General features: G+C 36.9%; 3 protein-coding genes across 3 annotated transcripts; all 3 read left to right on the top strand.

Moving 5' to 3' along the window:
* Window positions 1–1,602: 1,602 nt before the first annotated feature.
* On the top strand, window positions 1,603–5,221 carry naa80 (N-alpha-acetyltransferase 80, NatH catalytic subunit). Its single transcript, XM_026270842.1, has 2 exons — window positions 1,603–2,132; window positions 4,239–5,221. Coding segments are annotated over exons 1-2 (741 nt in total). The 5' UTR covers window positions 1,603–2,130; the 3' UTR covers window positions 4,978–5,221.
* On the top strand, window positions 2,161–8,941 carry hyal3 (hyaluronidase 3). Its single transcript, XM_026270816.1, has 4 exons — window positions 2,161–2,823; window positions 5,996–6,933; window positions 8,161–8,250; window positions 8,429–8,941. Exons 2-4 carry the CDS (start codon window positions 5,998–6,000, stop codon window positions 8,687–8,689), a joined length of 1,287 nt encoding a protein of 428 aa, XP_026126601.1. The 5' UTR covers window positions 2,161–2,823; window positions 5,996–5,997; the 3' UTR covers window positions 8,690–8,941.
* Window positions 8,942–13,309: 4,368 nt separating this feature from the next.
* amt (aminomethyltransferase) lies at window positions 13,310–19,399 on the top strand. The gene is made up of 9 exons (XM_026270821.1): window positions 13,310–13,596; window positions 15,621–15,788; window positions 15,968–16,048; window positions 16,133–16,264; window positions 17,101–17,179; window positions 17,347–17,492; window positions 18,014–18,194; window positions 18,263–18,418; window positions 18,511–19,399. The coding sequence occupies exons 1-9, from the start codon at window positions 13,486–13,488 to the stop codon at window positions 18,687–18,689; spliced, it is 1,233 nt and encodes a 410-aa protein (XP_026126606.1). The 5' UTR covers window positions 13,310–13,485; the 3' UTR covers window positions 18,690–19,399.
* The last annotated feature ends 435 nt before the right edge of the window (window positions 19,400–19,834 follow it).

The following is a 19,834-nucleotide window of genomic DNA, read 5'->3' as shown; positions in this document are numbered from 1 at the left end:
TTATGTCATTTCTAAAACTTCTGGAACTAATTTATTTATTTTCATAATGTATCAACATGCCTGAGGAAGAATTATTTGTTAGTTTATTTTGTGTGTGTGTGTGTGTGATATTTTTAATTCTTCGCTTAAGTCTTTGAATGTTACATCACATCTTACTGTTTTTTCCAGCATCTCACACTATACGAATGAAGTGTTTAAATCAAGAATCATTCCGTTTCAGCTGAGTCTGCCATGTCAGTAAATGGCATTTAATATAAAGCATTTTGCAAGCCATCATGGCATATGTTCTTTATTTTAGATATGTATTTGATTTTTGTCATATGCATTATCGTGTTAGGTTTATAGCAGGTGTTAACAGTGATTAACAAGCATTAAATGTGAAGGGCAGGGTCGGGTGGGGATGCTATAAACCACTCATAACCACCTCGCCCAGTCAATGCCAGTCACACCACACAACACCACATCAATCATTTACAACTCCACACAGCCCCCCGCTTACCTACACCCCAGCAGGGGGCCAGGGACCACCGACTTCACGTGCTTGGGCGGTTTTGAATTTGATTGTGCGGGTACAATTGGCTTAGGCGGGTGGACAAAATTTGGGGTCAGTTTGGCGGGTTTCAAACATATAAACTGCATAGGCTAATCGTTTAAAAGAAAACGTTACCGTTTCCATATTTCACAATGTTCTTACTTCAACTTAGACGAGTTGTTATGTACCTCTCTCATCTCAGTGCGTGCACTTAATCACTGTAGCGTACAGTTCCACTGTTAGCATTTAGCTTAGCATCATTCATTAGGATCCAATCAGGGATGAATTTAGAAGCCACCGAACACTTCCATGATTTCCCTATTTAAAGACGGTTACCTGAGTAAGTCTGGTGACCCAAAATAAAACATGGCGATTTTGTAAGCTGATAAAAAAAATGCAGAGGCGCTGTTGCTGATGTAAACGTTCACAGTCGCACTTATCACAAGGGCTCAGCAGACAGACATTATGATTCATGAGTGACGGGTTTTTAGAGTGATAAATGATAACATCTGATTTTGAATGACTGTATATTCAAGTAATCACAATGTCTAATTATAAGTTAAAAAGTGGGAGAGTGGCTCAACTCTGAAAACTATAAACCAGTGAGACAATAATTGTGGAGTGAGACAACAAGAAGGCTTTCGCTGCAACTCCGAATTCAGAGCACATTTGAATCAATTAATCAAAAATATACTAAATATATTGGTTTATACGAACCTGTCTTTTATCTTTTAAACGGTCCGGATTGATAAATCCTTGAAAACTGCTGGACTTGATAAGTTTTGACTGTGCAAAGTTCTGTATTGTTTTCTACAATATGAACTTAAGAGTCTTCCTCTAGTTCTGTGTAAAATTATAGAGCGACACAAAGGTAAGCGCATATTATTGTTGTTTTAATAGTTGGATCATAGAATGAATTTTGACTGGCGTTGTGTATTTCGAGGATATCGGTTAATTTCTTGTAGGGCTGGGAATCGATTCCAAAAAGAATCGATTCCATCAAGGGGCATCGACTCCTCATTCAGAGTATTTTTCAGTTCAACAAAGCTTGTCTATGGGAGTCTCTCAATCGGAAGGCTACATCCGACAAAGGGTGCACACATTTAAATTCACCAAAATAATAAACAACAGTGAGGAATCGATTTTTGGTGTCGATTTCATTGGATTCCAGGGCCAGGAATTGGAATCGATTACCAAAATTGTGGAATCGAACAGCCCTTATTTCTTGATTAGATCAGAGCGCGCCTCTGAAAAACACCCTGTTTACGTTTCATCATCTTCTTACAGAGCCTGGTTTGTTACCCTGCGTTTTTCGTTCTACATTTGCATAAGGAATGCTTAGTCTTTTTGACGCTCTCAGCGTCAAATACACCGCGCGAGAGCTTCAGCTCAACTTCCAAATGAATTAAAAACTCACTCCGCACCAGTGGAAACTCGCCTTTACAGAATGTACTTCATTATGTGCTCATGTAGGCTAGTGTAAGAGCTGAGTTTGCCCAGTAGGCGGCAGTAAGTCGACTCGCGCTGTTCAATCTGCTTCAGTCGAAGAAGAGGGAGATTCAAAAGACAGCTGCTGTGACAGCGATTAAGTTTTCAGCATGTAGGTATCACAGATAAGAACTCACATAAACTAAATCCAAAATAAACTGCATGTGTGTCTAACACGTATTTGAAGGGGAATCGGACCTGCTTGATCTGTTTGTTAGTTTATCTGACCGCTTCTTTGTCTTGCGGTGTGTCGTGTTGTGCTCGAGTGTTGCGGCACACACACACCAAAGTTAATCTTTAGTAATTCGTTCTATAATAACGACATGGTAGTTCGTAAGCTATTACTATATTTAGAAATGTTGAATTAGACTCTGTTCAGTAACCGTTAGAGAGTGGCGTGGTCTTTAAAACGAAATAAAATGGCCATTAAATCCAGTTATCCCATGAAGAAGTTAAATGACGGTGCTCTGAATAGCTTAAATGTGTCTGTCCATATTAGGGCCTGCAAATATTTATATATCGCAACCTTCTTAAAAAGCCACACACTTCCCATCAGCATTTCACACTTGGCTTGGTAAAGTCATGAAAGCGGTTTCCTCTCATCACACATTTTAGAGAACCAGCCTGTACACTTCAAAATAACTGTAATACAATGGAATGGGCTAAACTGAACCCAGGCCAGTGTTAAATGAAGCTCACAAAGAGAACACTTAAAAGTCTCTTGTTTCCTGATTTTGACCCTCAGTTGCATGACACACAATTTTGAAACATTAACTGGCTGTCCGTCTCTGTGAGTGCTTCAGGTGAGGCTGGTCATTTTATTATACTTTTTTTTTTTACTATTTACAATTTGGTAGATTTGTGTTTTTAATTTATAACGGGTTATGGTTAATTTTGGCACACTAAAGCCATGGTTCTGTGTTTCATTTTTATCAAAGAAACTAGCAGTTATTTACATTTTATGTTTATGCATTTAGCAAATAATTTTTATTTAAAATGATTTACAAAAGAGGAAGCCAACATATTCAGTTACAGGGTTTATTAGAAAACTATTAGAAAGCAAGCTAGAGAAGTGAAGAGATGCATGTTATTTTTATACGTGTGGTTCTGTTCATAATTAAAGTGTCTTAACCAGTGATAAATCACTATACTGATAACCTTGTCCACTTTGTCCACCAACTACCATTGCTTCCTTTTATTTCAGCATACTGACCATTGGCCATCTTGTTCTATAGGTGCATACAGTTATTATTATTTTTTTACATATCAGATGACCGTTGGGACATAAAATAAGATATTTGGCAAAATAGTTTCCCATACAATCTATACATTGCATACAAAATATGTTATTTTAAGTTTTACAGAAGTAAAAGACATAAGCTTGAAGCAACATGGGGGTGATTATTTGATGATGGATTTTGTTCATTTTTGTTCGAACTATCTTTTTAAGGTTCGTGTTCCATTCACTTGCATTCACACACGCACAAGAAATGTTTTAAGCATGTCTAATCTGAACTTGTCTTGTGTATATGTATTTTTATATTTGTGTCTTGGGTCACCTTATTTTCTAAAATACATTTCACATCAGCAAGTCCATGTGGTATAGCAGGAATCCCACATTCACACCACAGCTTCCTCTGCTATTAAACTTTAACAAAGTTTTATATATCATATGTGCTATGAAAAGATAACTTCTACTGAAATTCTGTTGCTGTATTTTTTGCATGTGTTTGTTGCTTCAGTGGTGTGAATTACTTACAGTTGCAGTCTACTTTTTTTTTATCAAGCTAGCTTTTGCCTGTGAAAATGACGTGGAAGTGATGGTGATGAAAACTGTTGGGTGTTGAAAACAAGTGACAACTGTTGCAGCACATTTTTCAGCAGTATGCCGACTTAAAAATGTACATTTTTATTAGTCGTCATGATTTACTCACTCACACATTGTTTCAAACCTGTATAAAGTATGTTCTGTGGAATATAAAAGTACTTTTTTCCGTACAATGAAAGTCACTGGGGTCCAAAACAACATTTTATTATTTTCAAAAAAATATCTTCGTTCTTCCACAGAAGTAAAAAAAAATCATACAGGTATGGAAAAATATGAGGGTGAATAAATAATAAACTATCCCAAATGAATGAAGAACGTCACTCTAATGACTTCTGAGCCGTTCAGTCATTTACTGGGCCCTGTTGACCCGTGCCCTGGGCATGTGTGCAGGTACAATGGTGACATCAGCTGCACAGTCGTTCGAATCGAACCTCTTCACGAGCGCTGGGACCTCGTGGAGGTGTGTGCCGAATTACTCAATGCCCAATGGCAGCGCAGCATGGGGGCACGAATCCACTCGCTCCGTCAGTCGAGTCACAGCTATCCGGTGTGTCTCTTGCTGCTGAGTGGAGAGAGGCGGAGTCAGGATGAGAAGCTAATAGGCCACGCCCGCTTGTCCCGTGTTCTGGGTAGCCGTAGTCTGTTTGTGGAATCGGTCGTGATGTGTAGCACATTACGAGGGAAGGGTTATGGCCGTGTCCTGATGGAGGGGGTTGAACGGTATGCAAAAGGACGGGGCTGCACCCGATTGTGCCTAACCACCCATGATAAACAACACTTCTATGCCCATCTGGGGTTTGTGCTATCCAAACCTGTCCAAAATGTCGGGACGTTGGCCTCTTTCATGCCCATGGAGTTGCTGCACAAGTTCTGTAGAAGCGCAGAGAGCGAGGAGGAAGGAAGCAAGAGTGATGAGTTAAACAATCCTGCACCATCTACACCTTCCATCTTACCTCCTCCACCACCTCCTCCTTCACTCTCCGGTCCACCTCCTCCTCCCCCTATTTCTGCTCCTCCACCTCCTCCTTGTCCTCCGTCATCTTTGGCTCCAGTTAATCAGACTCTGGAGCAAACACCGTACACCGACAACAGAGGGCTGCCCATCTTCTGGATGCACAAGGACATCTGAGACTCATGCTACACTCCTGTCTGCTTTATTCAGGGATACACAAACACAGTGTTTACGGGGCAAGAAGAATCTTGTAAACTTGAACTGTACTGACTCAAATACTGTGACAATCTGAATGTGCCTCATTACTAAAGTTTACTTTGTGTTTTAGGTACTATTTGATTGATAAAAAGAAAACAAGTAAAATCATTAAAAGGTAAATCTTTGTCACCCCAAATGCTGCTGCTGAGATTATCTGCTGCTTTTAAAGGGTTTTCATCAAAATAAAAACTTTCTAAATCTATTGAAGTGTTGTGATTATCATTTATTAAGATCAGATTTCAGGTTGGGTATTTGATTTATACTGTTTCCATGGACTTTTTCTTTGTATCAGCTTTTGATTTTTCTCACTGGTGTGTATATATATATATATATATATATATACACACACACACACACACACACACACACATACATTTGGGGCTACTAATTTTAATGCTTGTGAAAAAAAAGTCTCATTCAGCAAGGCTTTTCATTAAACACTTTGTAAATTTAATATTGTGAAATATTATACTGAACAAAATTATAAACTCAACACTTTTGTTTTTGCCCCCATTTTTCACGAGCTTAACTTAAATATCTAAGACTTTTTCTATGTACACAGAAGGCTTATTTCTCTCAAATATTTTTCACAAATCTGTCTAAATCTGTGTTAGTGAGCACTTCTCCTTTGCCGAGATAATTCTTCCACCTCACAGGTGTTGCATATGAAGATGATTAGACAGCATGATTATTGCACAGGTGTGCAGGAATTGTAGACAAATGTCTGCCAGTTAACCATGTCTACTGGTATATTGCCTGTAATCAGGCAACCATAAGTTTATTTCAAACCAGTTTTAGAATGGACATCCTCTCAACTACCCCAGTATAAACCGAATAATAGGACACTTACACATGAAACTAAAAAGTATACTTATCTCTACATAGCTTTTTTTTAAATCAAATATGAATGACACTAATTTGTGTGTTTATTTCATAGGAATGCTTCTGAAATCCACTATTCCCCATCCAATCCTCATCTTTTCCCTGTCAATCATTTTGTCTCCCATCAACCCTGTTCAGAATATGGTTGAGGGGGTGGAGTCTGATATCGGGAGGCGTGGCTTTTCAGTGATCTGGAATATACCTACAGCTCGATGTGAGCGTCGATATGGAGTCTCCCTGCCGCTGCGTCAGTTCAACATCATTCATAACTCACAGCAGAGATTTCAGGGTCAAAATATGAGCATTTTTTATCAGCGCCGTCTGGGTCTTTACCCCTACATCAACCGTCAAGGCTCTATGGTCAATGGTGGCCTGCCTCAGCAAGGATCCTTGTTGGCTCACCTCTCATTGGCTGAGGCGCAGATCAGTGAAGTGTTGAGACACAAGTTCAGTGGATTAGCCGTGCTAGATTGGGAAGCATGGCAGCCCATATGGATGTGGAACTTCGGGAAAAGAATTGTGTATAGGAAAATGTCCAAAATGCTGGTTAGGTGGAAATATGAAGATATGTCAGAGGAGGAAGTGAAATCCAAAGCGAAGGCAGAGTTTGAATTGGGAGCAAGAATATTTATGGAAGAGACCCTGCGCCTTGGTGTTCGCATCCGCCCAGAGGGATTATGGGGGTTTTATGGGTTTCCCAGTTGCCATAACAATAATGGCCAAGGCCAGAGCGGATACACAGGGCAGTGCCACAGTGGAACAGAGATTCTGAACGACAGACTGGCATTTCTATGGCAACACTCTACTGCCTTGTATCCCAGCATTTATTTGTGGCGTAAACTGGCCGGACACCCACACGCTCAACTCATGGTGAGACACCGTGTACTCGAGGCCCTCCGAGTTGCATCCCAGCATTCACCTGGCACTGAAAAACTTCCTGTATTTCCCTATGCCAGACTGGCGTTCTCACACACACTGGAATTTCTGAACAAGGTACCCCTTGACAATTTCCACATGTTGTTTTTTTACATCGTGTTTGTTCTGAGTTCCAGGCTCATCATGCATTAGTGTGCTTTTCACCTCCGCCCAGAATAGATCTTGAAAGAGGAGGGGTTTAGTTCTGAGCTTGTGCCCAGAACAGTCTCCTCGTCTTCATCTTTAAGCAGATGGTTCTCCTATAGTTCTGAATCGTTCTTAATGCAAATATGCTAATTCTTGGCCAATGCATTGCTGTACTTCTAAATATGCAATTTTTGATATTATAGAGGTAACTAACCTCCTTACCCAAGGTGCAATAGAGTCAATTAAAGTTCACTTTTAAAAACATAATAATAAATAATAATAACATTTTTATTTAATAATTATTAAAATACCACTGATATTGTTAATCCTAAGCAAATTGCTAAATTTTTATACAGTAAATTATAATGTTCAACTTAAATTCAACAGCATAATTTAAAGTAATAATTTTTCTAAAACAGTGTTATTTATTTTAAATATTTTTGAATTTTAATTTTGGACCATTATAATTCTAGTTATCAGCCATAGCATTCAAATGATCAGTTATCAGTAATGTCAAGAACATAATATCATGGAATCCTTAGTTCTGAACAGTTATTTTATGTACTTTTATAGTTTATATTAATATTTTTAATTAGCTTTTATTTTTTTTATTTTTTTTTATATTTAGTTATTTTATTATGTGATCATTTTTATTTAATGTCATTTTATTGGTTAACATTTTCAAATATGAGTTTTTACAAAGTTTTAAATCATATTAATTTCAGTTTTAGTCATTTTTGTACTTCAAATTAAATTTATTTCAGTTAGTTGGCAAGGCAACATTTCTCATTTTTAAGTTTTTATTTGATATTCATATTATTTTATTTCCATTTAATTAAGATGTTTTTTAAGTTTTAGTTTTATTTCTGTAATTTTAGCAAACGTATTTCACTTAGTTGCCAAGGCAACATTTCTAATTTTCTTTTAGTTTAATTTCTTCATCTAATATTTGTGTTTGATTTTAACAAAAATCTAATATAAATATTAATTTAACAGAATTGTTTACATTTAATCTGACAATGACAACAGTATGCTGTGACCTTCGGAAACATTCAGATTCTTTAACTGATTATGTTTCAAGCTTAATTCAAGTTGACCTGACTTTCAAAGCTACATTCTTCTGTGAAAATGTATCATAATATGTGTGTATCTTTTCAGACGGACTTGGAGCACACACTAGGTGAGAGTGCTGCTTTAGGGGCCGCTGGAGTCGTGTTATGGGGCGAGCTGAGTTTTGCAAAGTCTAAGGTCAGTAGGCCTAACTGTATGTGAGGATTTATAATTGTGTGATAATCTAATGCTCTCGATAAATCTAAACGCTGTCAGTACACACACTTAAAATGCATAATTTTCAATATTAGATTTAGTTAGTGCATATCTTTTCCTCATTGCTGCAGTTCTAATATACATTTCTGTCATTCTTCAGCTGCAGTGTGCTCTCTTGCGTGATTACATCAGCTCAGTATTAGGAGAGTATGTCGCCGCCCTGCAGGCCGGTGTGAGGACTTGCAGTAAAAGAATGTGTAACGGCCAGGGACGCTGTGCTCGACGGGACCCTCACTCAGGTTACATGATCCCTCTACATGGTACCCATGAAGATCTTCCTCTCAATGACATGAGGTCAAAGTTCAAGTGTCTCTGTTATGAAGGATGGAGAGGAGAACACTGCGAGCAAAGATTGTCCTAAGAACAGATGTGCTTTTTTGATTTACATTCATTTTCATTGTGGGAATTTTTAAAACATCTTTGTTGAAAAGCTATTAACCAAATCCACCAGCTACTTACTGTGTTGGTTTTGTGAATCACAAGCATTTGAAAATCGGACAAAGACCATGCTCGAGTGTAACAAATAGAAATTCAAGATTTTATTTGTCACGTACAAGTTATATGACATACAACAAGTAGTGAAATCTAGGTCTGGCATACTCTTTTTTTTTTTTTTTTGGACTGCAAAAAAAAAAAGAAAAAAAAAGAGAGAGAAAATGAAATACAAATAATGAAATATCCTAAAAAAATTGAAAAAAAAAGAAGAATTATATACAAATAATGAAATATACAAGAAAAAAATAGAGTGTATCTGGTTAGTGTAAGTGTATGAAGCCTGTTATTTAATTTGGATTGATTTATGGGAGTGGATGATCACTATAGAAGTCCTTTATCATGATGATTTTGATTTGTGGAGATTTCTTTGCAGAATCATGATTAATGTAATTTTCCTGTTAGAAAATTAATAGGAATTTTACTTCCAGAACCAGACTGTTGCAATATAACCCCACAGTGGAAAAAGTAAAGTAATTTCAGGAAGCTAGTTGTTGTATTTTTGATGAAAGATTACAAATAACTTTTTTTTTATTGTGTGCACATGTAAATCTTTCACAATAAAACCAGGACCCCACAAAATTTAAGAACATTTTCATTTATATTTATTTTTATTCTTATTTTAAAATATTTTTTTCTTAGTCTATATAATTATTTACAATCATTCAGCAATAACTAAAAAATAAAGCTCACCTTAGTGAATGTTCTATAGCTCATTCAATTTTTTTTGGCAATACACAATTTTGTTGGAGTGATAACAAGGTATTAAAATATAACAAGTATGATTATTCACATTCTTTCCATATTTCTTAGTGTTGTTTTGTTTGGTCATTTGTGTTATTGAAACTAATATAGCAAGTTGCCAAATAGTGTGTGACTATATTAAGTGTACAAACAATACAGGTGAAAAGTCCATTAATACATTATTTTCCAGTTGAACCGTGAATGTTTTTGAGCAAGATATTAGATTCCACTGACGCAATAGAAGCCTTTAAGACATAGAATCACAAGTTGCTGTGAAGTAATCTTTTCTCTCAGTGTTGTCACAGTGCAGTAATGTTTCTCCTGTGGGTCTGTGTTATTGTCAATGCTCTGTCAGGTTGATGTGCAGCTTTTGCAGCTCTTGTAAGAGTTTGGAGATTTCTTCAGCTGTTTCCTTTTTTTGTTTCACCATCTCCAAAAGTGTGTTGAGAGCACTGCTCTGCTGGACTGGAGGTTTAATAACAGAAAACACGTTATTTGATAAAAACAATTTAGCAGACCCTCCAAATGAATGTTTTGGAATCAATATGTTAGAAAAGCTCAGTTGACAGCATCAGTGGACTAATGATGATTACCACAGCAAGTAGAATGATAACGTCAACAAGAACTGCAGTTAAAGTAAGGCACAGAAATCCATGTAAATGTATTCAAGCTTCAAAATCTACGATTTAGACAACTTTACGGAGGACCCTCTGTTACTTTTGTGAGAAGCATGCAAAGTTTCTCGACAGGACACTTTTGCAAGGGAACTCCAAATTAACACTAAATTTTGTTGGGGGACTGCTTTGCAAAAGAACATCTGGGAATGTGATATATTTGCAAGAGAAGGCACAAACATTGAAATCAAGATTATGCCACAAAAGTAGTCCATGGACCTTGACTTGTATTGAAGCCAAAACATTTCTTTCAGTTTAGCTTTAAAACATTACTTTGATAATTTCAGCTTTAGCAAACAGATGGTCTTTTTGGAACTCACCTAAAAAACTGAAGATAAGAATGAGAGTAATGAGGAATGCAATAATGGCTGCACATGCCAAAAAATAGTGCCGCCTAGTGGAGGTGCACATGTCATTCAGTCTGCTCACACTGGGCCTTCTCACTGGACCTGTTTGATAGACATCTCCTCGATCTTGCATCTGAAGATTCCCATTGGAGGTAGGAGGAGGTGGACGGGGTGGCTGAACACCTGCTGTGAGAAGTGGGTTTGAGTGCTAAAGAAACCAATGAGTTTTAAACATACTTACATACATATAGTCTCTGACATGATGAAATACCTTTGCTGTGCTGTTCAGAGTGTGTGCGGTGCAGGTCATTGATGGAGTCGACGGAATGGAGCTCAATCTCTGTCAGGTCACGCTCGCTGACACGAACAAACACTGGAGGGGGAGAAGGAGTGGACTTCATGATCACTCCCTCCACTGACAAACAGACAGAGAAAGCAAACCAGAGTCAAAGCTTCAAAAATAACAAATAAAAATATATCAAATTTGATGATATTTACTCATCATTTTTTACCTATATTTACTTGTCAAAGTTTTTTTTAACCCTATCTTCCAATACAAAATATCACAGAAATACACATCTCACTTTTCCATGCAATTGCAATGAATAGAGACCAGAGAATTTAGGCTTAAAAATTGTTTATAAAAAGTGGTCCATGGTTAAAAAAAAAAAAAGAGCAAAAGACATTTTGATACGTGATTAATTATTCCCATCTCCATCCCCTTAATAACTGGATGCTATAAAGGGCAAAACCATTGCATTTTACAGTTAAAGCACAGCTTCATGTTAAATATGTTGCATAATAAGTGTGAGTCTATATTGCTGTTGCTTTTCAACAGCTATATTTATCTCAAGCATTTTGCCAAGTTTGAAGCATGAATGAAAACCAGTTGAAGGCTGGAAACAGCAGTTTTGTTAAATGTCCAATGTTTGATATTAAATAAACATGGACATTTGTTTGTTTAGTTGGTTCTGTTCACCACCAAAAACACTTTGTAGCCCCTTACATGTCTCAGATGAAGACAGTAAACAGTGCACTTCATGGATCAAACATCTCATCCCATTTAAAAAAGGAAAACACAGAAACCATGTGATAAGTCCCAATTTTGGCTGAACAGATTGAGGTAAAATCATATGAACTGTTTGAAGTCTCAACTATAACCCAAATACACACTAACTTAACTGAAAATGATTTCATTAGTTAAATGTTGATGCCTGTTCCCATGTAGTATAGGTAACTTACCCTCAGATTGTGTTTTCATCTAACGCTAGTAGACGTCTTTGCGTCGTTGTGTTGTTGACAATCACCAGAGAAAACGCAGTGAACCCGCTGTGATTTGAATGGTCTTCTCTCACGGTCTGAAGCGATCTGTGTCCGTCTCGTCCGCCTGGCACCTCTCCCACAAAACAGCTCAAAATCCCCAGACCCAGAATAGCTACTGCCTTATAGACGAGAAGGACTGTTATTTATAGATTAGGGGCCAAACAATCATTCAGCTAACGTTAGGCTACATGCAGTTTATGTTTATATTGCGATAAAGGCAAACCTTTATATTTGCTTAATATGCAGCTCAATAGAAGGAATGTGTTCTTATATCCATTATTTTTTAACTTGTCTTAGGGTAATATAAAAAGTAAGACATAAAATGTGCATTTTTTTCTTACAAACTAAGCGAATGTGTTTTGTAAACTGTAGCTAGCGTTGGGAACTGGGAACAGGTTCTTTTTCAGATTCAGATTCCTGAACGAATGACTCCTATGAATTGGTTGCTTTTTTTGGTGGATTAAAGGTGCAATGTGTAATATTTAAAACGATCGGTTTACAGAAATGTAATATAATATACATAACTATGTTTTCAGAGGCGTATAAAGACCTTACTTAATGAGAATTTATGTTTTTATTAGCCTACCTTAGATTGAGCAATTTTACACCGCGGGTCCCTTTCATGGAAGTCACCGCCATAGCTTAGCCCTAAATGGACAGATTGCTCTACAGTGTGCATTTCGTAACTTTGTTGTTTTTGCGAATAAAACCGTAGCTTCTAACTGCACCTTTAAAACTGAAATCCGATTCTCCAGCAAATGAAGGATATTTCAAAGTTAGTATCTTGACGAATCACAAAGAAAAATGAACAAAGTTTTACTGTATGTTTATAAAAATTTAATTAGTGTAGGCTATGCTGACCTGATACATGTTATATTAAATAACAAGTTAAAGATTTTTGATGTGCGCTTAGTTTTTTCTATGAAATAATTCAAAATATTGTTTGCAAAATATTGTTTTCAAACTATTGTTTTCAAACTATTGTTGTTTTTTTTTTGTTAGTGCTTTATAACATAAGGCCCAAGTATTGGTAGATATATTAAAATGTGAACACAACTTTTTGTTCTTATCGGCTCTTTGTTGAAATATATCATTTGTAAGCAGACTACTGGAGGCAGTAAGCTTTAATTAATCACACTGCATTAAAAATACACATTTAAAAAAAATCTAAATGTATTGCTAATGTAAGTCACTTATTTGGACAAAAGCATCTGCCAAATGTATAAACAAAAAAAAATGTATACCCAAATATTTGTTCCTCAAAAGTACTAAAATAATTGTTATAGCCTATTCCTAGCAAAACGCATAATTATATTTTTTATGATGCAATTCTAAAAGGAAACTGCGTATGAGTCATCGTTTATCGAAAGAGTAATTTGGCTGCAGAGCTGCTCAAAAGCATGTGCACGTAAGGAATTTCAACTACATTTCCCAGGATTCCTTGAATTTACTCTCCTTGTTTTGCAGGGAAAGCAGAATTACGATAGTGAGAGTCGAGTCCATCCGAGCTGTAAGTGCCTGCCCTGGGCTTTTTTATTTTTATATAACAACTGTTGTGAAACTGATCGAAAGGCAAAATGTTTGCTCGGGCTTTTGCAAACGGACTCTGTAGCCGACTTCCAAGAGAAACCACGCGGACTGTTGGTCTGAGGGCAACGGGGCGGCAGGATAGGCAAGCTTCCACAGAGGTATGTAGGGAACTGGGATCATTAAAACATCATAAGCTGTGCAAATGTTAAACAACTTGAAATAAACCGTCTTTGCAAAACCGTGACAAAAAGCTAAAGATAATTAAAAAAAGTAAAAGTAAACTTTTTACTTAGTGCATTTCAGTATAATGTCTTGACTACTGATATGATTGTGATTTCTAGTGCTCTGTTGTGGTTCAGGGTGTCGTTCATGCAGGACAAACACGGGCATCTGCTGCGCTAGAGAGCGTCCATCCGTACAGAGTCCTCGGGGCTTTGACTGTGTGTGAAGCACTGAAACACACAAGCAGCGGTCCGCTTCATATTGTTCATACTAGGTGTTCAGTGCTTCCTAAACACTTGTGTAACAGTTCACTTGTTCATTTGAAACACCCTGTAACGTCATCAAACGCAGACAACACCCGAGTCGCGCAAATAATGAGTAAATTGGTCAATTAGGTTTGGCAACTTCTGACTTTTTCTTTGTTAGTTAATTTTCAATGGTCCTGTGGTGTGACAAATTAAAACTGATTGACAGATTCCATGTAATCTCTCACCTAATATGAAAAAAATAAAATAAATTAAAAGCATAATAATGTCAATGATAGTGCTAACATAATTAGACTCAATCGCTGGTAGTCACAAGACACTGACTTTCTAAACACACCAGTCTATGAAGCTGGCCAGCTATGTTTCATCTTAGTTTCCGCCAACCCTGGGTTTTAGGTACTATGAAAGTAGCTCGGCTTTAATCGGTGTTCGTTGCCATGGTATCTTACGCTGCATGGCTAACCTGCTCCAGGGCAGGTTATGTTCTGGATTCAAGATCTCAAACTGAAGGTGAACCAATCAGATGTGAGAGAAGTGACACATGTCTGACACAAAGAAACTCCAGTTTATCTTGCTCCAAATTAAAGGTCACTAATGCAAAAAAAAGAAAAGAAAAAAAAAAACAAATTAATGATAATAACTGAGTCATTTTATGATTTATATAATTATAGTGATTCATATTATTATTTATCTATTACACACAAGCAATTTTAGTTTAACAGTTATTATAAATTATTTTTAAATAAATATTAATGTATACAGGTCATGTAATATAAATAAGCTGTAGTATCAAAAGATTGCACTTTTTAATTTTAAAAATTACAAATCTGAATTTACATGTTCAAGTCTCTATCACTATATATTTTCAAATGTATAAACTAAGTTAACAAGTTCCACTTGTGACTACACTGATGGAGCAAGATCATTTATTTTATTAGTCCTCCTTCATTTTTCATATGACATTTAAATTTGTCATATTCTTCAATCTCTTAACCTTTAGCAAAACCTTTAACCTTTAGTTTTGAATCTCGCTGGGTCTCTCACGAGAAGTAAATCAAACTTGCTTTGTGTTGCAAAGCTCGTGATTGGCTGTTCGCCAGTGATGTCACACATTCATGTGCATGCGCTCCACAAACTCAGGATCAAAGCCTGAATTGACAAAGAAAGTTGATGAACAGCATCATGGTACTAACAAAGCCGGATTGGAGAGGTTTGGTTTTATCAACTCAAAACTAAACCTCTAACTCTGAATTTGTTCAGCGACCATCATGGTACAGGCCCCTGGTGTAATAAAGATAAAGTCTCAAACACACTCTCTCAGTGGATCAGATCAGTGTTCTAGACTTCCGTTCAGAGTACTTAGTTGACTTTGGACTGGTTTCTAAACTGTAAAATAGCTAATGTGGCCTAATGTGAGATAAATGTGGGCGGACTCATAGGGAGGAGCCAGTCAAAGGTCACAGTGCCTTAAGTTAGGACACACACTTATTTATTGCAGAATCTAATCTTTAAACCCCCAATGATTCTGAACAACATATAAGATACTATAAAATAAAAAAATACAAAACTATACATTTGTACTATACTGTGTTATTAAAATGTTTTATTATCATTAGCTATGTTATTGCCTGTATTACACAGGTACGAACTTTATCCAACAGGTTTTATTTGAATTGATTTTTCTCTCTATCTAGGTGGCGCTCAAGAAGACCCCGCTGTATGACTTCCACAGGGCTCAGGGTGGTAAGATGGTGGAGTTTGCAGGATGGAGTATGCCTGTGCAGTACAAAGACAGTCACATTAACTCACACATGCACACACGCCAGCACTGCTCCATCTTCGACGTCAGTCACATGCTGCAGGTCAGTGTGTAGACATTGTTGTCCATTATTTCATATGGTTTGTTTTGACCCAATACGTGTTTTAAAAATTAAGTAAAACACCTGCTTAAAATGCCATATTTGACATACAACATTGGCTGTTCATTATTTGGCAGTATGGTAAGTATGTCTAGTGAATATTTGCTGTTTTCTTCTCATAGACTAAAGTCTATGGCAGAGACAGAGTGAAGTTTATAGAGTCTCTTATTGTTGGAGACATCGCTGAACTAAAAGACAACCAGGTAAGACACACCCACACAGAGAGAGTTCTAATAACTGTCAAAACTAGTAGAAAAAAACATCAAAAATAACGTTTATTTTTCTAGGGGACGCTCTCCCTCTTCACAAACTCTAAAGGAGGCATCATGGATGATCTGATTGTGACCAAGACAGATGGGGGTTACCTGTATGTTGTCTCCAATGCTGGCTGTGCAGACAAAGACTCTGCTCATATGCAGGCCAGTGACAGTTAATGATCATTAAACCTATTCATTAACTCGATTCTGACTGATCAGCCATTCAAAAAATTTTGTATAATGACTGTGAAAATATGAACCCCTTTAAACACCACAAGGGGACGACGGAAATTCCTTTTTTATTTTTATTTTATTTTATTTTTTTAAATACTGTAGTCCTATTTCATATTTCCGGGTTTCTAAGCGGTGGAAGTCTTCATAGTTGTTAGCTTCGAGAGCAGTGAATAGGAGAGTACCACAAACATATTTTGTATTCCCATTTGCTCAAATAGCAAAAGAAAAGAGACTTAGGTCTCCGCAGAGCAAAAGTGGGCGTTTATCACCTTGTGGGTGTTTTCAAACTGCTGGGTGTTTCTAAATCATGCAATCTAAATGATCCCCCTTACCCAACCCCACCCCTAAACCTAACGTCACTATGATGTCAACCAATCAGGTATCATGGTGTAAAAACACCCTGATCGGGTAACTCCCATTACTTTCCTGCAGAGACCTATACTTGGAAGAAAAAGATGCTGCATTAGAAACACCCTCACATTAGTGTTAACTAGTTTTTTTTAAAATATATTTTGATGCAAAGGTGATGTAATGAAAAGTATAGTGTTTAAATGCACATACTTTAAAAAAAAATCTAAATATAAAACACTTTTGAGGATCTATGATGCTGATGACCATTGAAACGCATCATCACAGTCTTGTGAAAAGGGTCCATTCTTTGAAAATCTATTTATTTTTTTATGCAGTCAGTCTGTTTATAATTTGAATTAGTATATATTTATTTGCCTCCACATGTGTTTGCTCAAATGTTTGTATGTTTGTAGGCCAGACTGCAGGAGTTTAAAGCAGCAGGTCATGATGTAGATTTAGAGTTCATGGAAGAAAGCCTTATTGCTCTGCAGGGTAAGTCATGGGTCTGTGGTATATTCGCGTGGTTATACTGCCCACATTCCTGCTGCATATTTTTTAGAATACATTGGTGTGTGTTTGTTACTTAAATGCATTATGTAAATTTTTTTGGGGGCATTTGATTTTGGCATTGATTATATGTATATTCATGTTGTATGCAGGCCCATCAATGGCCCAGGTTCTGCAGAAAGGTGTGGGTGATGACCTCAGGAAGCTGACCTTTATGACCAGTGTTTTGACCCCTGTGTTTGGCATCAAGGGCTGCAGGGTTACACGTTGCGGATATACAGGGGAGGATGGAGTTGAGGTGGGTGATCTCCATCTGACTTTGTGACAAGTTACTATACTAAAACATTTTTTATGAATACTGTTATTCAGCAAGGATGCACTCAATTGGACAAAAGCGTGAGTAAAGAAAGACATTATAATGTTTCTATTTCAAATAAATGCTGTTTGTTTAATGTTTCTATTCATCAAAGAAAACAAATATATCATGGTTTCCACAAAAATATTAAACAGCTATACTATTTTCAATGATAATAAAAGTAGATGTTTCTTAAGCCCCCAAATCTCCATTTGGGGACGTACTTATTTATAAAACTGGTGTTAAATTTTGTAGTAAACAATATATATATATATTGTAAAAATGCAAGAAAGTTTTCTGTGAGGGGTAGGGGTGAGTTTAGTTTAAAAAGTGTATAACAGTCTGTATTTAAAAGCTATGGAAGTCTATTTAATGTCCCCATATAGATAGCTAAGTGTGTGTGTGTGTGTGTTTTGGCATGTCTGTAACATTTATGCTTCTGTATTTACATATGATTTATTCAGATTTCAGTACCAAGTGGAGATGTTGTCTCGCTGACTGAAAAGTTGTTAGCTGATAGTGAGGTGAGACTCGCTGGACTCGGTGCCAGAGACAGTCTGAGGCTGGAGGCGGGACTTTGTCTCTATGGCAATGACATCGATGAGACTACCACACCTGTGGAAGCAAGTCTTGTTTGGACCATAGGTGCGCCAAGACTTATTTTCACTTCCCATGCATGTATATTGAATGCTAATGTATTTTTGTATGTTAAGGTAAGCGTCGTCGACAGGCACGAGATTTCCCTGGTGCTGATGTCATTGTTCCACAAATAAAGGCAAAGACACAGAGAAAAAGAGTGGGACTGATCTCCACTGGACCACCTGTCAGACAGCACACACCAATCCTGTCATCCGACGGCAGGGTTATAGGTAACAAATGCATTTGTGTGTAACAGAATAATGAAAAAAATATCATTCACCCTCATGTCATTCCAGACTCTCTTGCACCCACTTTATTTTAGGTGAGGTCACCAGTGGGTGCCCCTCCCCCTGCCTCAAACAAAATGTTGCCATGGGCTACGTGGAAGCTGGCTTCAGTAAAGTGGGCACATCAATTCAGGTGGAAGTGAGGAAGAAAGCAGTGCCAGCAGTGGTCAGCAAGATGCCATTTGTGCCCACCAAGTACTACATGGGCCAGTAGATCTACTGATCATAAAATCATCTGTGTTTATGAGAGGGTCTGCGGTAGATCTGTCTCGAATTATTTAGCAGTGGAGGATACTGCCACTTGATTCCCGCTGGAATGGAGACCAACATTAGAGATTATGTAAAGCCTGAGAGAGATGTCAATGTTGAGCATTCCATAATGTAAACACAAATGCAAACTTTAAACACAACAATAATTCACTTCCATTTAAATTACATTCCAGGACATTCTGTTATAATTGCACAACATTTTGGCCACTTAACTAGAAATCCAAATCAAGTGGACTTTCACGATGTGGGAAAAGACCACTTGCTGTTTCTCTCTGTGTGTGTGTATGTCTAACATAGAGCACTTAAAAAGTTAGTTTGGGTGTGGGAAGGTGACATCTGCTCTAAAGATTACTGACTAGGATTCCTTTAATAAGTTTGCCATATATCTGGTTCATTTTATGCCGATGTTTCAGTGCCATAACTTCATGATGTACGATGATAAAATAATTAACAAAGCTAATCTGAATGATAAAAACTATATTAGAAAAGTGCTTAATTTCTCTGGAGCAGATTGTCATGGTGTAGTATTACTAATGTCATTAACTTTAGACCAAATCACTGTGAAGTCTTTCTGTCCAAAAGAACATTTCCATTTATGTTTATTTTTGGGATGTGATTAAATAATAAAATTTATTCTATATAAATTTTTATCAACTTTTATTTGATTGGTTGTTTCCCAAAATTAGACGTTTAACGTATATACTCTTTTACATTAGCAGTCAACAATTTGGTATGGTTTTCGTTTGTACTGTGGGCTATAATTTTAAATAGTCTTTAAGCCAAATATAACGTCTTAGATTTTGATTATATTTGCAGAGAGTTAATTTCTCTATTTTTAATAAGCGTTACAGTTTGCGTGTAACGTTTTATGGTGAGTAGTAATTAGTTGATAAATAGTAAAATAAGTATTGTTATAGTGAATAATTAACATGTTAAAGAGTGAATGGGTTTTATGACCGGTGTTGATAAACCTGACGACCACGTGTATCACACCGTCTCGCTCAATGAGAAATACTAGCAACATAAAACCATAAAAGTCGCGGTATAATTACAGTTCTGTTTAGCATCCATAGTGTTTAAATACAGAAA

The sequence above is a fragment of the Carassius auratus genome, chromosome 8 (assembly GCF_003368295.1).
Source record: "Carassius auratus strain Wakin chromosome 8, ASM336829v1, whole genome shotgun sequence".
In the NCBI taxonomy this organism is placed as follows: domain Eukaryota; kingdom Metazoa; phylum Chordata; class Actinopteri; order Cypriniformes; family Cyprinidae; genus Carassius; species Carassius auratus.
The sequence above is the reverse complement of the archived record's forward strand: the minus strand, read 5'-3'. Positions and strand labels throughout refer to the sequence as shown.